Source organism: Andrena cerasifolii, chromosome 1, assembly GCF_050908995.1.
Source record: "Andrena cerasifolii isolate SP2316 chromosome 1, iyAndCera1_principal, whole genome shotgun sequence".
Taxonomy (NCBI): Eukaryota; Metazoa; Arthropoda; class Insecta; order Hymenoptera; family Andrenidae; genus Andrena; species Andrena cerasifolii.
Genome location: NC_135118.1, coordinates 5,147,535 through 5,166,394, shown reverse-complemented (window position 1 = coordinate 5,166,394; position 18,860 = coordinate 5,147,535). Strand labels below are relative to the sequence as shown.

At 39.3% G+C, this 18,860-nt stretch overlaps 1 protein-coding gene across 4 annotated transcripts in view; it reads left to right on the top strand.

Annotated features, from left to right (window-relative positions):
* Nucleotides 1–18,860, top strand: part of Cad87a (cadherin 87A) — a 524,042-nt gene that overhangs the window by 499,482 nt on the left and 5,700 nt on the right. For all 4 annotated transcript variants that reach the window (XM_076830027.1, XM_076830034.1, XM_076830056.1 and 1 more), the window contains 13 exons: nucleotides 6,224–6,358; nucleotides 11,490–11,682; nucleotides 12,894–13,204; nucleotides 13,657–13,815; nucleotides 13,908–14,095; nucleotides 14,744–14,906; nucleotides 16,305–16,749; nucleotides 16,841–17,032; nucleotides 17,339–17,592; nucleotides 17,651–17,783; nucleotides 17,875–18,090; nucleotides 18,168–18,467; nucleotides 18,545–18,789. In XM_076830027.1, coding sequence (XP_076686142.1) covers nucleotides 6,224–6,358; nucleotides 11,490–11,682; nucleotides 12,894–13,204; nucleotides 13,657–13,815; nucleotides 13,908–14,095; nucleotides 14,744–14,906; nucleotides 16,305–16,749; nucleotides 16,841–17,032; nucleotides 17,339–17,592; nucleotides 17,651–17,783; nucleotides 17,875–18,090; nucleotides 18,168–18,467; nucleotides 18,545–18,789 — 2,934 coding nt within the window. The remainder of the gene's footprint in view (nucleotides 1–6,223; nucleotides 6,359–11,489; nucleotides 11,683–12,893; nucleotides 13,205–13,656; nucleotides 13,816–13,907; nucleotides 14,096–14,743; nucleotides 14,907–16,304; nucleotides 16,750–16,840; nucleotides 17,033–17,338; nucleotides 17,593–17,650; nucleotides 17,784–17,874; nucleotides 18,091–18,167; nucleotides 18,468–18,544; nucleotides 18,790–18,860) is intronic.

Below are 18,860 nucleotides of genomic sequence, written 5' to 3'. Positions count from 1 at the left end.
CGTACCTCAAAATTGCCTCGATACTTTTTAACGGTGAACATTGAAAAACATCGATTACGTCCAGTATTACTTTTAAATTAAATATTATTACATTTGTTAACACAAGGATTTCGCGCATACATTTTACGGCTTCGCTAGAGTTTTCTGAAGTTATGTTTTAAGTTTCATAACGATCCGTTAATATTTACTCAAGTTATCGCAATTTATGTTAAAAGAAATAATGATTTTGGACAAAGAAAAATTTTTAGTTTATAATTTTTAGCTGGAATAGTAATGATTGGATAAACAAACTGTAAATAGAACAAATGTGTGTCGTGACTAGCTTTACATCAATATATTTTTCAAAATTCTGTTTAACAACATTTAATTTTCCAATCTTTCTTAGCGTTTGGACAATAATTTCCCCCATTTTCGAGCGCTAGTCCCCTTATTGCATCCTACCCTTCAATTGATTACAATGCCACTGTGCGGACAAAACAACTAATACACGGTTAGTTAGTAAAGAAACAGCATCGCTATGAAATTCAAGAGTTCGGTAGCGGAGATAAGCTGGGGTCTCATATTAGAAGAGGTCGTCATATTCGGCTACTTTACCCTGTATCATTGAATACGCCCTGACAAGACACTTTCACATCACGTAAAAAAAAAAAAAATATAGCCTTCCCTTTAAAAAATTAAATATCACCATTCTTAAAAAATTAATATACCCTGTCACGTCACTCATAAAAACTAGTAAATATTTTCCCACTTCCATTTTTTTCATACACTTGCTACTTACAACAAAAACCCAAATAATAAGAGGAACACCCTATATACATATATATAACATTTGTAAATTATTCATGCGTTGCAAAGTATTCTTTTTCATTAAATTTATAAAACTTCTCGCTCGCGTAGAAATTCATCATTTTCATCCCAGTTACAATCCGTGTATCAGGATAATGAAGCTGACAAGTATTGCATGTATATCAACGCAGATTAAATTCTACATGTGGTTGTTTTAAAATAATTCAACTGAAACCTGTCAAGCAGCGGCGCACGAGAGAATAAAATAATTTTCCTCGTTCGAATTCATGAGGCGATGGGTTTAAACAATTGAAGATTAATAGAAAGCTTGATTGTACAACGCGATCATTCCGTTACACCGAGCATGGACTTTTTGCATTTGACGTTGCAATTGTCCGCTTAATAGAACGAATGATTCGTGTAATGGAGCAGTCGCTCGAAACCTAGTTAACATTTGTACTTTTTTTGCCCATTCAACCCCTCCTTTCGCGTGCTCGCTGAATAATAACAGTTCGTTAGCGCGTGTATATTTTATTAAATTGCTATTTTGCTGGTAAAATAACAAAGAATAATCGTCATTGTACCAACACGGTGAACGTGATAATTATACGCCAACGCCGCATCCCGTGGAATTCTGATTATTATTCAGCTTTTACAAATATTCATTTCTGTTTTGATTTCATTCTAAATATTTGTTTTTTTTTTCACGAGGACCGTAAATGAATAATAAATACAATTTGGAACACTGGGATTTTGCATAATTTGCCAAACATGTGTATCAGTTTTCGTAACGCTTTGACCGGCGTGAAAATATTATCCGAGAGTCCTTGAATGTTTAGTTTGATAACAAACCGAGATCAAAAATAGCTTTGTACAAAACTGTCCCCGCAGGAAACATCGTTCGGAAAAGCTGATCGATTTAGCCAGTTAACTGGGGAAGACGAGTTAACTCGTCGTTCAGAAATTCCTCCGCGTTAGATCTCTGCTCGTGCAATCCTACTGTAAAAAGCCTCGGTGTTACCCTTGATCCTCAGCAGTGCTTTGACCGTCACGTAGCCGTTTTGTGTCGTTCTGCTTTTGCTCGCCTACGGTTCTTGTATCCTTCTCGTCGTATTCTGTCAACTCACACCAAACTCTTGTTATGTCAAACACTTGTCATTTCTCTTTTCGACTATGCCGATGTCGTGTGTGGCTCTTGTCTCTCTGCTCGTCTCTCGTCCATATTCCAACGTATCCAAAATTCGTCTCTTCGTTTTTCTTATGTTAACATCTCGCCGTTTCTTCGTCGTTCAGGTTGGCTTAAGGAGGGATTCTCGTGTAACAGCCCCCGAGATTTATGATTTTTTTTTTAGAAAACTATTGTTAATATTTCATTGAACTCTTTTGGGATGTAAGGAGGCATCTTTAAACTTGCAGATTTTTTTTATATATACGTCGATCCTTCTTATTATTTATTAATTATTATGGAATCATGTTAACCTCTTCGATGATGTTGGCATCAGGTGTAGCACCTGTCACAGTTGTCTGATTGCAAAGGAAAGAAAATTTTCTTAAAGTTAAATAATTCACGTTGGGACTGGACCTACAATTTAAATATTAGTTTTTATTTATAATACTTCTTCCGTCGATATAAAGAATAATATAAAAAAAATTGTCTAAGGAAAAAACTTACTTTTTCTTTCAAACGCTATAACTTTTTCAATTTTTCATTTTTTTTTCTTTAAAGTGGACCAATCCCAGCGTAAACTATCTAACTTTAAGAAACTTCTATTGTTTTTGCAATCAGATGACAGTGATAGGTGCTACACATCCTGCCAACAGGAATTACATCGTCGAAGAGGTGGAGAAGATTCCGCAATAATAATTAATCTATAATAAGAAGGATCGACAAAAAATAATATTTTTCTGTAAGTTTAAAGATGCCTTCTTATATCCCAAAAGAGTTTAATCCAGTATGACTGACAGTTTTTTAAAAAAAAATCTTATATATCAGTTACTTTTGGGGCTGTTAGACGAAAATCCCCCTTAAGGGGGTATTCTACCTAAAATTCGATATTTTTTATTTTCTAATAGTTTAGGGATTCGGAAATATGTCCCTAAAATATTAAGGTGAAATTCGAAAAGCTCCCAGAGTTATAGGGGCTTAAGGCCGCAGCATGGACGGCAGTCGTTCCCTCGACTCTTGTACCTAAAGAGGCTATGACTGCCAGCAGAGAAGAGAGAGCTGCCCCATATGATTTTTTTGAAGCTGAGGAAGGTTTCCTCTACGGTCCTGGTATACCAGATTAGGGATAAGTTACAGAAATTAGTTGTTAACCGTCACTTCAGTCGTATAGGTCGTAACTGCATGAAAAACTTTAAACGCGTTTTTCTCGAAACAATTTTCTCAAAAACTACTGGACCGATTGAGCTAAAATTTTACACACATTCAAAGTGAATGTGTACCTATAGCCCGAACTAGAATTATATCAATAATTTTAATACAACTTCCCCCACACCTTGTTTTAGCTCAAGAAAAGTGAAAAAAATCAAATATAAATTTTTTAACAGCTGCGATTTGGGTAACAATGTCCGGACATGGTTACTTCTAGTTCGAGCGATAACTACACTCATATAGATTAAAAAAATCTTTGGTACTTTCGTTTCAGATGACTAGGACCACCGCAATTCGTGCGCCCGATGGGGCTGTTTTTTTATGACATGACTTACGCTTCGGCGTGTAATTTGTACAAATTTCAATACAACGCATTCCAAAAATTTGTGTTGATAGTTCAAACACTTCTAAATATGTGCGCAGAAACTCTGCCCTGTAGGTATGATAGGTTTTCCAGAATTAATTTCCAAATATCACCTTCAAAAACGAGTGTCTCGACTAGAATACCCCCTTAAGGGGAAACAACACTTTGAAGCCCGGAAAAGTACAATTTTTTGGAATTTTTTGTTAGATATCCATACTTCGTAGGAAAGTCATTGATATGGGGTTTAAATGTGCATGTAGTGGGCAGTATTTTAGAATTTTTATGTGACAAAATATACAGTTTTAATCAAGTTATAGGGGTCGCCGTAGAGCGCGCCGCGTCGAACACTATCTGATGGTTTCCCACTTTAATCACGTCGCGTTCATCTGAGAAAAAAAAGGAGAGCATTTTTTCAATCTATATTAATACAGTTACAGTTAAGCGTACGGAAATTTAATTACAATAACTTTTGGAGAAATGGCGGAGCTTAAAGAGGAAAGTTATAAAATTTCGAGTCAGTTTAAGGAAACAATCAATATATTTTGGGGTGGAAAAAATAGTAAAAACAATTTATTTTTAATTCCCGTACGCTTAACTGTAACTGTATTAATATAGATTGAAAAAATGCTCTCCTTTTCTTTCTCAGATGAACGCGACGTGAATAAAGTGGGAAACCATCAAATCGTGTCCGACGCGACGCAATTTAACGGCGACCTCTATAACTTGATTAAAACTGTATATTTTGTCACCCAAAAATTCTAAAATACTGTCCACTACATGCACATTTAAACCCCATATCAATGACTTTCCTACGAAGTGTGGATATCCAACCAAAAAATTTAAAAAAATTGCACTTTTTTCCGGGCTTCAAGGTGTTGTTCCCCCTTAAGGTCAGACAGCGGTGGATCCTCCACCTATGCACCACCTATCCTTCACAAGGCCCTCAAATTTGAGGCACCCATTTTTGTGAGGGAATTATTATGCCGCAATTCTCTGCACACCAATAACGCAGCATCTACTAGGCGTGGTCCTGATCTGGCAGTCCCAGTTCATCGCACGGTTAAATTTACGGCATCCTTTTCCCATCTATCCTCCTTCTACTATAATTCTCTTCCCTTGGAAATTCGTTCTCTGTCCTCTATCCCCGCTTCTAAACGTGCCGCCCGTCCTTTTATTCTCGCCCACTTCCCTTAACTTTCCTTGTCTCTTTGTCCTCTGTCCCACTTTTTTGTTGATTTTCTCTAGCTTTATGTCTATTAAACAATGTACCGGGATTAGGTTGCAAAACAGCAGGGACACTGAACCTCGCCTATTCGTCACTGAATTAACTGAATGTAAATTTTGTGATGCAATAAGTAGATTCATCGCGACAATTTCGAGACTTCACTGTGGATGAAATGAATTAATTAACCGTACAATATTTAATACACTGAAGACATTTCCGACCGAGACATGACCCAGTTAACAAACCAACCCATAAATGTACGATGAAAATTAAAAAATATTTCGAAATTGCGAATTTATGTGCCGAAAAACTTGCCAAATACGTTGCGTGTTGCCAAACGGCTACAACATGTGTACAGCATATAAACGGATAGCAAACTAGCTATTGCGAAAATTCCTGAAGCAGTTGTTATCTTTCTTCAGACACTTTCTTCAGTAAATTTGCAAGCGCAATATCTCAAAAACCAGTGGAAATCAAGTGTATACACTAATGCTTATTGAATTTGTCTCGGAACGCACTATCAACTCACCTCTTCAAAAAAAATAGTTCCATTTAAAAAACCGAACTTGACCATCGTATTTTTTAAAAAAATAATCGAAAAAAAAAATCGTCTGCGCTAATAAATTGGCCCCTCGAACCATGCAACGCCATATTTTTAAAATTTTTTTATCTTCAATACATTAGGAGTTATCCAGCTGTTCAGTCTTCCCGCAGACACCCTACATATAAATAGCACTAAAAAGTTAAAATTTCACCACATCTGAACTGACCTTAACACTTAGTTTCTTTTTATGTTCAACGTACTTTATTTTTTATTTCTTTTATTCTATTATTATTTTTTTTAATTAACATTTTTAATTTTGGTTTAGGTATCCTATTACAACATTGCATCGTTTGTGATGGTATATATACTCGGACACACCATGTAGTATTTCTGGTACAATAGGAAATATGTTGGCAACTGGCAACACATTTACAGGTGCATCTTTGATCAGGGGCAACAGGGGTTAAAGGGACATCTTTGAAAACCTGGCACCACTCAAAGTGTTAATTTATAAGCCTCTCCTACAAGCTTTCAAATATCCTCTGAGGATTCTATTACAGCCATATTGCTCTTGCTTCGCAAAGTATCCATGCACAGGGCACAACCATACCCCATCAAGTCTTCGTGCCACCGACAACCCACTCGACCCCGTCACTACTCACAATCCCACGGCACTTACCATTTTAAAAGACATGCAAAACGCCCTCCACTTCGTCACTCCCTCTGAATAACCCACGGCTGAAATTCACACACCAGCCAGCCCCATCCTTTTAACACAGCGTCATCGTGCCAGTTTCCCTAAACGACGAACAAAAGATCCTCGTTCGCCAACGGTGGCGAGCCCTGACGGCCCGTAGGCATTGTGCACGAAACGTCGGCGTTCTGATGCAGCGGGTCGATGGCACGGTCAATATCATGATTCTGTTGCAGTTCCTAGACGCCTGCGAGAAGTTCCGCATAGCGAACGTGGAGAGAAGCCAGGACGCGTACGTGGGCGCCCTGGTGTTGCAGCAGCCACTCGACTACAGGGAGAGGCCCTTCTACCAACTGCTACTCAGGGCGAGCGTGAGTAGAGCTTGAGAAGTGATTTTAATTATGCCGCCGGGAGGAAGCCCTCGCCGCTATGCACTTGGCACAGCGGCGCCGTGAATAAATCTATTCACAAGTCGCGGGACTATAACACCCATCCACGCCATGGATCCGCATATGGCCGCGACTAGCGGGGATAATGACCGCGAGAGTCGCGGCACAAATAACAATGGCCTGCGGCAAAATCACCCTGCGCGAAAGAAATTAGCAGGTGTGCTGAATCCACTTTTGAAGTTAGAATTTCCTTATTGCGCGCAGTCTTCCGTGTGACAAATGTAACTTTTTTCACAAAATTGGAGAATTTTAAAAAATTAACTGTATTTACTTCTTGGTGTAATTGAAGAGTCCTTGTAGAAAACACTGTAGGGGGAGTCCGGGAGAGTTGAACCACCGTTTACTTGAAGGTCCATGAAGTCTAGGGTACGAGATGCATCGATTTTATGTTTATGTCACAGTGAAGCCTTGTTATCAGACTATAATTTCAGGGTTGTATCATTTCCATAAGTTGATAGACGTAAGCACTAAATTAAATTTTATAAAAAATCAGATTTGGCTCGTCTCTCCCTGGAGCGCTGGGAGATATGATCCACCATGTGGGGAGAGTTGACCATACTCTAGTAACTCGGGAACAAATGAAGAAAAAAAACAACAATTTGCTTTAGTTTATAATAAGTAGCCACAAACTTTAGACGTTACAGTAATTCTCTTATATACTTTAATTGAGCTTTTACTTTGTATTTCACTCTGAACACGAAGAAACACATTCTCCTGGTTCGCAGCTAAAGCGGACTACCGATCGTCATTTTGTTACATGACATAGTAACGGTAAAGAATTCGCGCGCTATGGCTTGACAACCGCCCGTCTACCGCGGAATTTACAACCAGATACTTGAAGCGGCACAACTCTCCCGTATCTATAGATAGTATTACCATTGGCACGTAAAACATTTTCCGATAAATATTTTTTTTTAATTTTGGCACTTAGGGGGAGTCCGGGAGACTCCCGAATCTATAGATAGTATTAGATAGTATTGTAAATTCATTGTTTTCTGCAGAAGTGGCGCTGGACGTACCAGTGGTGCCACCTTCTTTCAGCCCTATTGATAACTTATTTACAAAGGGAAATTGCATTAAAATTCTATACTATAGTATAGAATTTACTATAGTATAGAATTTACTATAGTATAGAATTCACTATAGTATAGAATTCACTTTAGTATAGAATTTACTATAGTATAGAATTTACTATAGTATAGAATTTACTATAGTATAGAATTTACTATAGTATAGAATTTACTATAGTATAGAATTTACTATAGTATAGAATTTACTATAGTACAGAATTTACAATAGTATTGAATTTACTATAGTATAGAATTTACTATAGTATAGAATTTACTATAGTATAGAATTTACTATAGTATAGAATTTACTACAGTATAGAATTTACTATAGTATAGAATTTATTACAGTATAGAATTTATTACAGTATAGAATTTACTACAGTATAGAATTCACTACAGTATAGAATTCACTATAGTATAGAATTCACTATAGTATAGAATTTACTATAGTATAGAATTTACTATAGTATAGAATTTACTATAGTATAGAATTTACTTTAGTATAGAATTTACTATAGTATAGAATTTACTATAGTATAGAATTTACTATAGTATAGAATTTACTACAGTATAGAATTTTAATGCAATTTCCCTTTGTAAATAAGTTATCAATAGGGCTGAAAGAAGGTGGCACCGCTGGTACGTCCAACGCCACTTCTGCAGAAAACGATGTAAGTGCCAATTAGCTAGGGACAGACAGGATTGGCACTTACAGTGTTTGCAAATTTAAATGAATGGCACATTCTGTTTTCTCCACAAGTAAGAGGTGTCACATACAGTATTTTATACAAACACAATTATTTTTTTCATGAATTTCGACTATATTAAAGCAAGAAATAGATTTTTTCCATGCATTTGGGTTATTGTATACTTAACCATATTTAGCAATCACAACAAATCAAATTTCATAAACAATTCAAAGTCAGGAAAGTTTTCTCTCTCTCCTGAAAAATTTGATTTTTGGTACTTACAGTGTTTTCTGCAAGGACTCTTTGTTTATGCCGAGATCGTGATTCCAGAATATACAGGGTGGTCAGCAAGAGGTGTCCGAAACTTCATGGGATGATTCTACATAAAAAAAATACATAAGTCGAAAATATGGAATAATTTTTTTTTGATATCGCGCTTATTTTTCCAGAAAATTCACTTGGAATTTTAACTGAACTCGGGTGCACCGTGCGCCTAAAAATGTACTTCAGTGCACGCGTAACTCTGGTACCATAAAATTCAAAGTCAATTTTGCTGGAATACGAAGCGCGATATCAAAAAATTTTATTCTATATTTTCGACAAACTGCTGACAGACAGAAAGTCACTGTACGCTAAAATATTTGCGACGTGGGGGTACAATTTCGCAGCAGTGAACCTTTCCAAATTATCGACGTCTCTAATGTTTAAAACAGTCGACGACTATGATGTGAAATGTCGTACAATTTCAAAACGAAACGGTTCCCCTAACTCCCGTGTCGTTTCATTTTATCCACTTCTCCAGTAACTAAGATGAAAGGCGTTGCGTTTGGTCCATCCCGTTTTGAGCTGCAAAAAAAAATGTTCTCACACAGTCGTTTTTCCTCGTCGAACGCCAGGATAAAACGACAGCCGCGGATTATTGAATTTAAAATGCTCTTTGACGTGGCCAGATACGAACGCGAAATTAAGTCTCGACTAAATTTCCGAATTTAAAGCTGAAAACGGAATCTTCAATGAAACGCTAAACGATGCCGTCTAAAGAATTCTCGACAAATTGACTGTACATACATAAAAGAAAGCCTCGCGTTGCTAATACCTCTCGTTGTGAAAGGGTACGCTTGTGAATTTTTTAGTAGGCAATTATATAAAGCTACTTGAAAGAACAATACTTGGAAAGAAAGTGAAATCCTTTGCTGTATTGGAAAAATAAGTTTCTAGGAAATATCTGTGCAGGTATTACGTACTCTGCCTCTTCAAAAGGAGCTTTTTCCAAAGCTAATAATTTGACACATGAAAACAATAGTAGTATCATAAGTGACGTGATTAATATAAAATACTCGTTTCATATTGCGTTTCTATATTACGCTAAAAAAGACTAAACAAGTAATGGATCATGCATTTAAAATAAAAACGTGATATAGTCTTCAGGATATGTTAAAAAATTCTGTTGAAATAAATCGTTAATTTTGGTATTTCCACAACACGAAATATTTCACTTTCCATTTGATACTTGGTACCATTATGTGATAAGTACTTGCAAATTATACCGTAAACTGGGGGAACATTGGTATGTTTTTGGAACACTTTGCTATATAATATAAAAATTAACATTTTCACATTTGCTTTAAGTATCCTATCATAACATTGCATATTTTGCGAATGAAATTTCTAAACTATAGGGAGCAGATTGTATTAGGACCATTCGGATTTGCATCCCTCACAAAAGAACCCTCCATCCGAGCGTAGAAGCAAGTGCGAAATAAAAGACTATTGAAGTTGAAAATTGAGTCAATGTTATGACGTTTTGAAACATTAACATTAGTAAGTAGCATTTCTGACGGGAAAGAATTGTCAACAAGCAAGGCCACCCGTGACGGCAGCAAGACCGCCCCGGGTCCTTGCTATTTCAGCGGGTTTTCTTCCAGTGAAAATCAGTAAATTTGCAAGCGCAATATCTCAAAAACCAGTGGAAATCAAGTGTATACATTAATGTTTACTGAATTTGTCTTGGAACGCACTATCAACTCACCTTTTAAAAAAAAATTGTTCCATTTAAAAAACCGAACTTGACCATCGTATCTTTTAAAATAATAATCGAAAAAAAATTCGTCTGCGCTAATAAATTCGCCCCCTCGAACCATGCAACGCCATATTTTTTTAATTTTTTATCTCCAATAGATTAGGAGATATCCAGCTGTTCAGTCTTCCCGCGGACACCCTGTATATAAATAGCACTAAAAAGTTAAAATTTTACCACATTTGGACTTACCTTAACACTTAAATTTGTTTCTTTTTCTGTTCAATGTGCTTTATTTTTTATTTCTTTTATTCTATTATTATTATTTTTTTTAATTAACATTTTTAATTATGGTTTAGGTATCCTATTATAACATTGCATCGTTTGTGATGCTAATACAAGTGTGAAAATGTATAAAAAAATTTCCTTTTCCTTTTTAATGGATGTTAAGTAGATGCCAATGTTACCCCGTGCTGCCAATGTTCCCCCAGTTTACGGTATTGCTTGAATACATAGCGTGAATAGGTAGATAATGGTATCATTCCTATGCCGAAATAAATATTTTTCTTTTTCTTTCATTTCTGTTAGCGCACTCACGAAGTAAATTTATTATAGGAATAACGGCAATTATTTATGTAGCAGCAAGTTCAAAATATGTTTACGAACCAGCAAATAAACGCGGTGCATCCGCGGGTTTCCTGGAAGCTAGTAAGAGCCGAGCATGAAAATTGATTCTAATTATACCGTCTTGGAAATGACTTTGCGTCGTTCTGGAGGCTAAGTTTATTCATGGAAAATGGTGCAATTATTATGGTAACGGCATATCTTTAAAACAGATTGGAACACGATATTGTTCGTGGCATAAATTATTCAGTGAAATAGCTGTTTAAAAGATGCAGCTGATACAATCTGGTAAAATGAGGCAGAACTGGCCATTCTATTTTACCTGAAATTATACATAGGTAATGCAAAATTGGAAAAAAAATAACAAATTATAAACGATACTGAGTTACCCAAATTCATTAAATATTTTTTAAAATAGAAATCCTGCAATTAATTTCAGAGTTGAAAAAGAAATCTGCAATAAACAAACGCAACCATTTTCTAATTTATTTAAAGTCGTAGGAGGGTTTTCACGGTATTGTAGGGGACGCGCGCAGAGATGATCGCGATTGAAATGGCTGGCAGGGAGCATATTGCGCTGCTCACTGTAGTTGAGGGAGGTGACTCGCGGGCGGACTACAAATGACTTTCACCCGAATGAATTTTGCTCGCAGGATGGGCTGAACAATGAAACCACGGGGGTCGAAATCAAGGTGGCGGACATTCAGAACAGCCCACCAGAATTTCTGGACTCGCTAACGGGTGTGGTGCGCGAGGACGATCCCATCGGAACCCTGGTTATGACTGTCAAAGCCAGAGACGGTGACAGGGGGATGCCGAGGAAAATGATCTACGAATTGGTCACCAGTAAGTCCATGTTGGGTGGCTCCTTGTTTAGTTGTTTAAAGTATCCTAAGTCGCTGAGTGCTACCAGACGAACGATGGGTGGCTACATTTTATTCTGTTATGAGGCCCCACTGTAGGACCATGCAAAATTTTAAGCAGGTACTGTTATGGATATGAAGTAGCTTCAATATCCTGAAATTATCATGCGTTCCCACTGTAAAATAACTTTAATTTTAACTATTGTGTAGCTCCACTGGGGAGTCATGCAAATTTTCTAAAATCATTGTGCTTCTGCTGTGAGGCCATGAAAATATTGTAACGCTACCATGTGGCTTCCTTCTCGAGTCATTCAAATTTTCCTAACACCACTGTGTCCTCGCTCTGGGGCTACTAACATTTTCTGAAACTATTTTCTCACCACTGGGGGACTACGAAAATTTTCTGCAGCCATCATGTGTTCCCACTAGGGGCAACTCTAACTTCCTGAAACTGTAATGAATTAAATTATTAATAGCAACGACTCATAATGGGCTCTTAGGGTTTCGAATCTTCATCAGTCTAAAATTTGACCTTGCGTGGGAAGGAAAACCTCCCTTTGAAGAAAACAATTTCTTAACGGACATGTCGCTCACTTACGTGATTACAATTTCTAATGCAACTACACTGCGTTCCATATAAGAGCGTACCAACGCCTCTACCGGCCTGCGACCGAACTGCGCAGCTCCCGCGGATCTGACGCACGCGATTGGTCGTAGCACTCTCGCGATTGGTCGTAGCACCTTCCCTGCCGGTTTACTACCAATCAACAGTGTATCCCTGCGCGAAACGAGTATGCTCTAATGTGGAACGGTAGTGTAGAGGTAAATATTCCGACAGGTATACGATAAAACTGCATAATGAAAACAAATAAAGAAACATACTGCTGAAAAGGATTTAAAAAGTCTCACCGTCGAATATAAACAAATTATCAAAATTAAAACCAAAAACATTATAAATTTATCACCGTAACGCTATTACTTCATTTTTATTTCCTACAAAATATAATTATTTTGAGCCGTATATAAATCATTCGCAAAATTTCCACTTTACACTCCATATGCGTTAAAATTCACTGCGCATACATATTCTATCAACTCGTCGATGATATTCAACCCTTGCTCTGGTGCAACTTCGAAAATGCCTGCAATTGAAAAGTGCTCCGTTGCTTAGGAAACTGTAAAATTGTTGCACAGATCCATTCGACTATTTCCTGCTGGACGACGAAACAGGCGAGCTAAGAACGGCAAAGCCACTGAACAGGGAAGCGTTGAAGGATTCAACCGGGGTGCTGACGCTGAAGGTGAAGGCGCGCGAGTTGATCGATGGCATGCCAGGTAGCGACGATCTGACGGTTTCGACGGCGGAGGCGACGGTGACGATAAAAGATGTCAACGACGAGCCGCCCACCTTTAATCGCCGCGAGTACAATATCGAAATTCCCGAGAATGTGCCGAACGGCACGCCACTGCCACACTTGGACATGACTGTCAAGGACCCCGATGTAGTAAGTGCCGCATCAACGAAATTTCATCGCGAAAACCGCTCGATCCTTTTCAACCTTAAATAATTTCCAAAGTGTATTCCAGCAGGTTGGAATTAAATTGAAAGACGTTCGTGAAGAATAAATGTGTACTGTTCTTTTGTTTATATACCGTCAATAAATCTTTGCCTCTTACTATATAAATTGTCCTAGCAAACTGTGGCGGCGTGTCCTACGAGTAAAAACGAGGGGGAAACGTCATCGTTCACGTTTTAAGTAGTGGAGTAAAAAAAATTAAGCTTTCCTCTCGGTTCTTCCCTTGAGGGTTGCTTGAAACCAGACCCATCATCCCGTCTAGAAAATCCAGTAAAATGGCCTCTGCCATTTGAATATCGCAAATCTTATAGACGCGCTGTAATTTGATATTTTATGGATTCAGTGGAATTTGCAAGGCTCATAATATTACGTCGTTACAGGGTCTGAACTCCGTATTTTCCTTGCGTCTTGAAGACATTACCGACGGTGCGTTCACCATCGAGCCGAACATGGCAACCGGAAGCACGTCTGTGAACATTCGTGTCGCAAATGGCTCGCTCGATTACGAGAATCCTAACCAGCGAAAATTCATCATCCTGGTAAATTTACGGTCCTCGCGCTGCCGGGGCCGCTTGGCCCTCTTCCACTAACTCTAACTCAAAGCTAAAATTATATTCTTGTTACTCCCCAGGTCGTCGCCGAAGAAGTTCATACAAATCCCAAGCTTTCCTCTACCGCGACCGTAACTGTCTCCATTACGGATGCAAACGATAATTCACCCTCTTTCAGTAGTCCCACTTATACGGCCGTGGTGCTAGAGACTGCACCTCCAGGCACGCCAATTATAACGATCACTGCCAAGGATCGGGACAGCGGACGGTGAGCAAGCTTCTAGAGCAGGCCTTCCCAAGTAGGGGAAATGCACTCCTGAAACAGATGTTTCGGTTCTCCCTCCACCGGTGCGCCTTCAGCTAAGGTGGGGACGACTCCTACAACCCTCTCTCCGAGGAGACAGTAACGTCGCTGGGAAGCATGTTGGGCGCTTTAGGGCGAAAGTACCAGATGTGTGAAACTTTTATAGGAAATTTCATGACTTAAAAATAGTAGGAAAAATTAAAGTTTAAACTAGTTTAAATGTCTATTCTTTCTACTATTTAAACTAGTTTAAATTTTAATTTAACAATGTATGTAACACATATTTTGTAATTTTTTTTACGTCACTTTGAAATGCTAGTTTAAATTTTAATTTTTCCTACTATTTTTAAGTGATTATGAAATTTCCTAGAAAAATTTCACACATTTGGTACTTTCGCCCTAAAGCGCCCAACATGATTCCCAGCGACGTTACTGTCTCCTCGGAGAGAGGGTTGTAGGAGTCGTCCCACCTTAGCTGAAGGCGCACCGGTGGAGGGAGAACCGAAACATTTGTTTCAGGAGTGCATTTCCCCTACTTGGGAAGGCCTGTTCTAGAGTCTCACACCCGTTCCATTCGAGGATGAAATTTTTAAAAGCGGGACTTACTTGCAGGTTTGGAACAGCTGGGATAAATTATCAATTGCTTGGACAAGGAGCTCAGCACTTTTCTGTAGACAAGAAGACTGGAACCATTACGGTGGCTCCTTGTTCGACCCCTGGAACCACACCTTGCTTAGACTTCGAGGAACAGACGGAGTATTTCCTCACCTATAAGGTGTGTAATATTTTCATTGTAGTATGTAGTATGATTGGGAAAGCGGCGACTGCCTGGTGACCGATTCATTGAAAGTGGATAGAGTTCTTGTTTAATCGCTTTTCCTGAAAGTAGCGACGTGTGAGGTAGGAGTACTGTCGTTTGCAGAAAAGAAGGCACCCGGGCGCTAAGCGGGGCAAGGAGGCTACGTTGCTCGCATTGGCCGACGCGACAACGTCGACGAATACAAAGTAAGCGAACGGGACACAGGCGGTGGGTGCCAATGCGAGCAAAGTAGCCCCCTTGCCCGCTTAGCGTCCAGAGCGCCTTCTTTTCGGCAAACGGCAGTGGAAGGGAAAAGTTTCGATACTTTTCACAAACGGTACGATTGCTTCTAGCTGCTTTTAATATTTGGTATAGATGCCGGATGATGAAGGGGAATTTCATTGTTCTGAATAGGAAACTATTTTTTTGATAATCACAGACATTAGATAATCACTTAGAGAATATCTAATTCTCGTGGATTCCACCGAGCAATGGCACTTTTCCAACAAATAATCAACGAACAGTCAAGCTCGTACTTACACATCGGATTATTATAAAAAAAAGTGGCATTGGCCAAGAGTGGATTAGTAAAATTTTTCTGCGGGTATAAATGGTGGGTACGTGAGCTGTCGTTATTGTTTTTACCGTTGTTAGACCTAATAGAGGGTGCGAGTGGTACGGTCTGCCGATCGTAATAGCGGAGCGCGCGGCTCGCTTACCTGAAACGAGGCGCGCCGCTGTCTTTAACAGCTACCTACGACGTAGAATATGCAAATTACCAACAAGAGCTAGGCTTATTTTATAGATAATTCTTCGACGAATGTGGTAGTCTTTTTCGGATTTTTAAAATCGCGACCTTGAGCCTAAATTTGCAAAATGAAATTTTGTTTATAATTTTCATTATTGTAAAAACGATTTTGTTAACTGGAAACGAAATTATTCAGGAAAGCTGATCCTTCTAGATTAAAATAGCGCAAGAATCAACTAAATCCGACAAATAGTTTCCGAGATAAAAATTCATAAGTACAACCCATTTTCACGAAAATCGGCAAAAATCGCAAAAATTCAACACCCTGTATTTTTTAAACAAACTCGAAATCGGCAAAATGATGAATTAAACCCTCCCTAATTTCACGAGGACTACGACATATTGAAGTTTGAACGAAATCCGAGACATCGAGGGAAAAAAGTGATCGAGTTGGCGCGGATCCATTTACGAGAAAAACACTGGTTACTAATAACGCGAACATCTTATATATTTACCTTTCAATTTTGGCATATCTCATAGTATTACTTATTAGAGCGATTCGAGGGTGAGAAATGAGCCAAGTGAGATCACATTTGACTTTAATCATTCATCTTTTCTCTTCCTAGGCTACTGACAATGACGGCCAGGGGCAAACCACGAGTGTTTCGTTGCGCATTAGTTTAGCGGATGCCAACGACAGCCCCCCGCGATTCTTGCAAGATAAATACCGCGCCGTTATAGACGAAGGGGCCGAGAAATTTGAGCCTGAGCTGAAAGTGCAGGCCAGGGACAAAGATAAAACGTCTAAAATAACGTACGCCATAGTGGGTGGCAATGAACTAGGACTGTTCGCAATTGATCAGGATTCTGGCGAGATCACGATAAAAAATAAGGGCCCCGTCGACTTGACTAATTCGACCCACGATTGGATCGCGCTAGTCATACAAGCGAACGATGGGATATTCGTCGATTCTGCTATTGTCAACATTACGATTCGCGATGTGAACAATAACGTGCCAATATTTCCACAAGACTTATACACTGCTAGCATACCAGAGATATCTCCCATCGGTACGTTGCTTCTTGTCAATATTTGCTAAAATCTTTCGATATCTGTTGGGTCCACTATCATCAACGTCCGAGTTTGCCGTGTTTTGTTCAGGAACGGTCGTGGAAGAAGTCACGGCGACTGATGCCGACACGGGTATCAACGCAGAGCTTATTTATAGGATACAGAAAGGAGCTTTCGATGACTTCACCATTAACGAAACCACGGGCGCAGTAACGGTGTTCAGGAAATTGGATTACGATAATAAAAACACCTATCACGTGGAAGTTATAGCACTCGATAAAGGTACGGAAGGACACGCTCCGTTTTATTTCATCGCAGCCGAATGCATTCCGGCACTTGTGGGCATTCTGCGTTCGCTTCCATCCCTGAGTATAATTACTTCCTGAGCTTGTTAAAAAGATATCCAACTACGCGAGCCTCATCAGTGACCTGCTGTTTCAATTCCAATTAAAATTCGTACAATATGGAGAATACCCCGTGACCTCTGTATACCCATTAGGATTAGAAATACGATATATTCCATAAGCCGCAGTTAAAATGTTGATCGTAGCTTCTAATGATGAATAACCGCGATTTGATTCGCTGCAGGAACACCCAGCTTAACTGGAACGACGACCTTAATGATAAACGTTGAAAACAGCAACGACAAATCACCGTACTTTACGCCGGAAACTCAGCGAGCTGAAGTTACAGAAGACACGCCGATCGGCACCGTGTTCACGACATTGAAAGCTACAGACCCAGACAGCGCGAATCTGGAAGCATTAAATTTCGCCATCTCTGAGCCAATTACAGCGATCGATAGGAACGGCCAGATGGTCAACGACAGTAAATCTTTCAAGGTACGTTTGAATGTTTCAACAGGCGACCATGAAGATTTCATACGCGCGACACTTGCAGGATTTCTTTGCCGTGGATCGTGCAACTGGCCAGGTCTCTGTCGTCAGACCGCTGGACCGTGATAGTGCGGCAACAGTGAGCATCACCGTGGTTGTTAGCGATACAACTGCACCCACCTTGCAACAAGGAAGAGGTACCAGATAAAGGATATAAATATAGATTGTAGAAATGCGCGAGAACGCTGTGATGTTCATATTCAATAACTACCTGTTGCTCGTAAATAGGTACCCTGATAGTCACGATAATTGACGTAAATCACATGGCGCCAGAGTTTCTGAAACCGTGGACAAGAAAAAATCCGCGATATTTGATAGAAATGCAGGAGGAACAACCAACTGGAGCTGTTGTGGGCGCGTTTACAGCAGTAGACACGGACAGCAACATAGCAGGATACGCGATCGAACCCCCCAGCCCGTATTTCAACATAGACAATATCACAGGTTGGTTGCACATTCTTCTACTCGCCATTCGAAGAGAAATAACAAGGAAGATTTATTATAAACTACATATCCCGTAGGAATTGTGCGGACTAGCCAAGTGATTGATTACGAGGAAACGAAACAACTGGAGTTCACGGTGGTTGCTTACGATTCTGGGGTCCCTCAATTATCGACTACAGCAAAAGTGACGGTGACCGTGATAAATGTCAACGATCAGGATCCGAAATTCGAGAAGGAATTCTATAACGCGTCTGTTAAAGAGAATTCACCACCAGGGACTCACGTTACCGTCGTCAAAGCGATCGACGGAGACGAGGGCCCGTTCGGGGAAGTCAGTTACAGTCTTATTGGTGACCATGCCGCTGACTTCAATATCGGTAAGCCAGAAATGCCAAATAAAATGAACACATTTTCTGTGACCCCTATTATAAATGCTCGGGTACATAAACAACAGGTCATGAAACCGGGGAAATCACCGTTGGCGGTGCAACTGTTCTTGACAGAGAGATAACGCCAGAAATCACTATAACAGTGATGGCCAGTGACGGGGCACACATAAATTCTCGGCGAAGTACCACCGTTCCAGTACTTATCAAGCTTATCGACGTCAACGACAACCGACCGATATTTTCGCAACACAGTTACAGAGCTTCTGTTGCTGAAAATTTGCCTGTAAACCCACCTGCGCCCATTTTACAGGTAATTGAATTTTATGATTTAGCTTTGCACAGACCTACAGGAATTAAACGTTGGCTCATGCAAAATGGTTG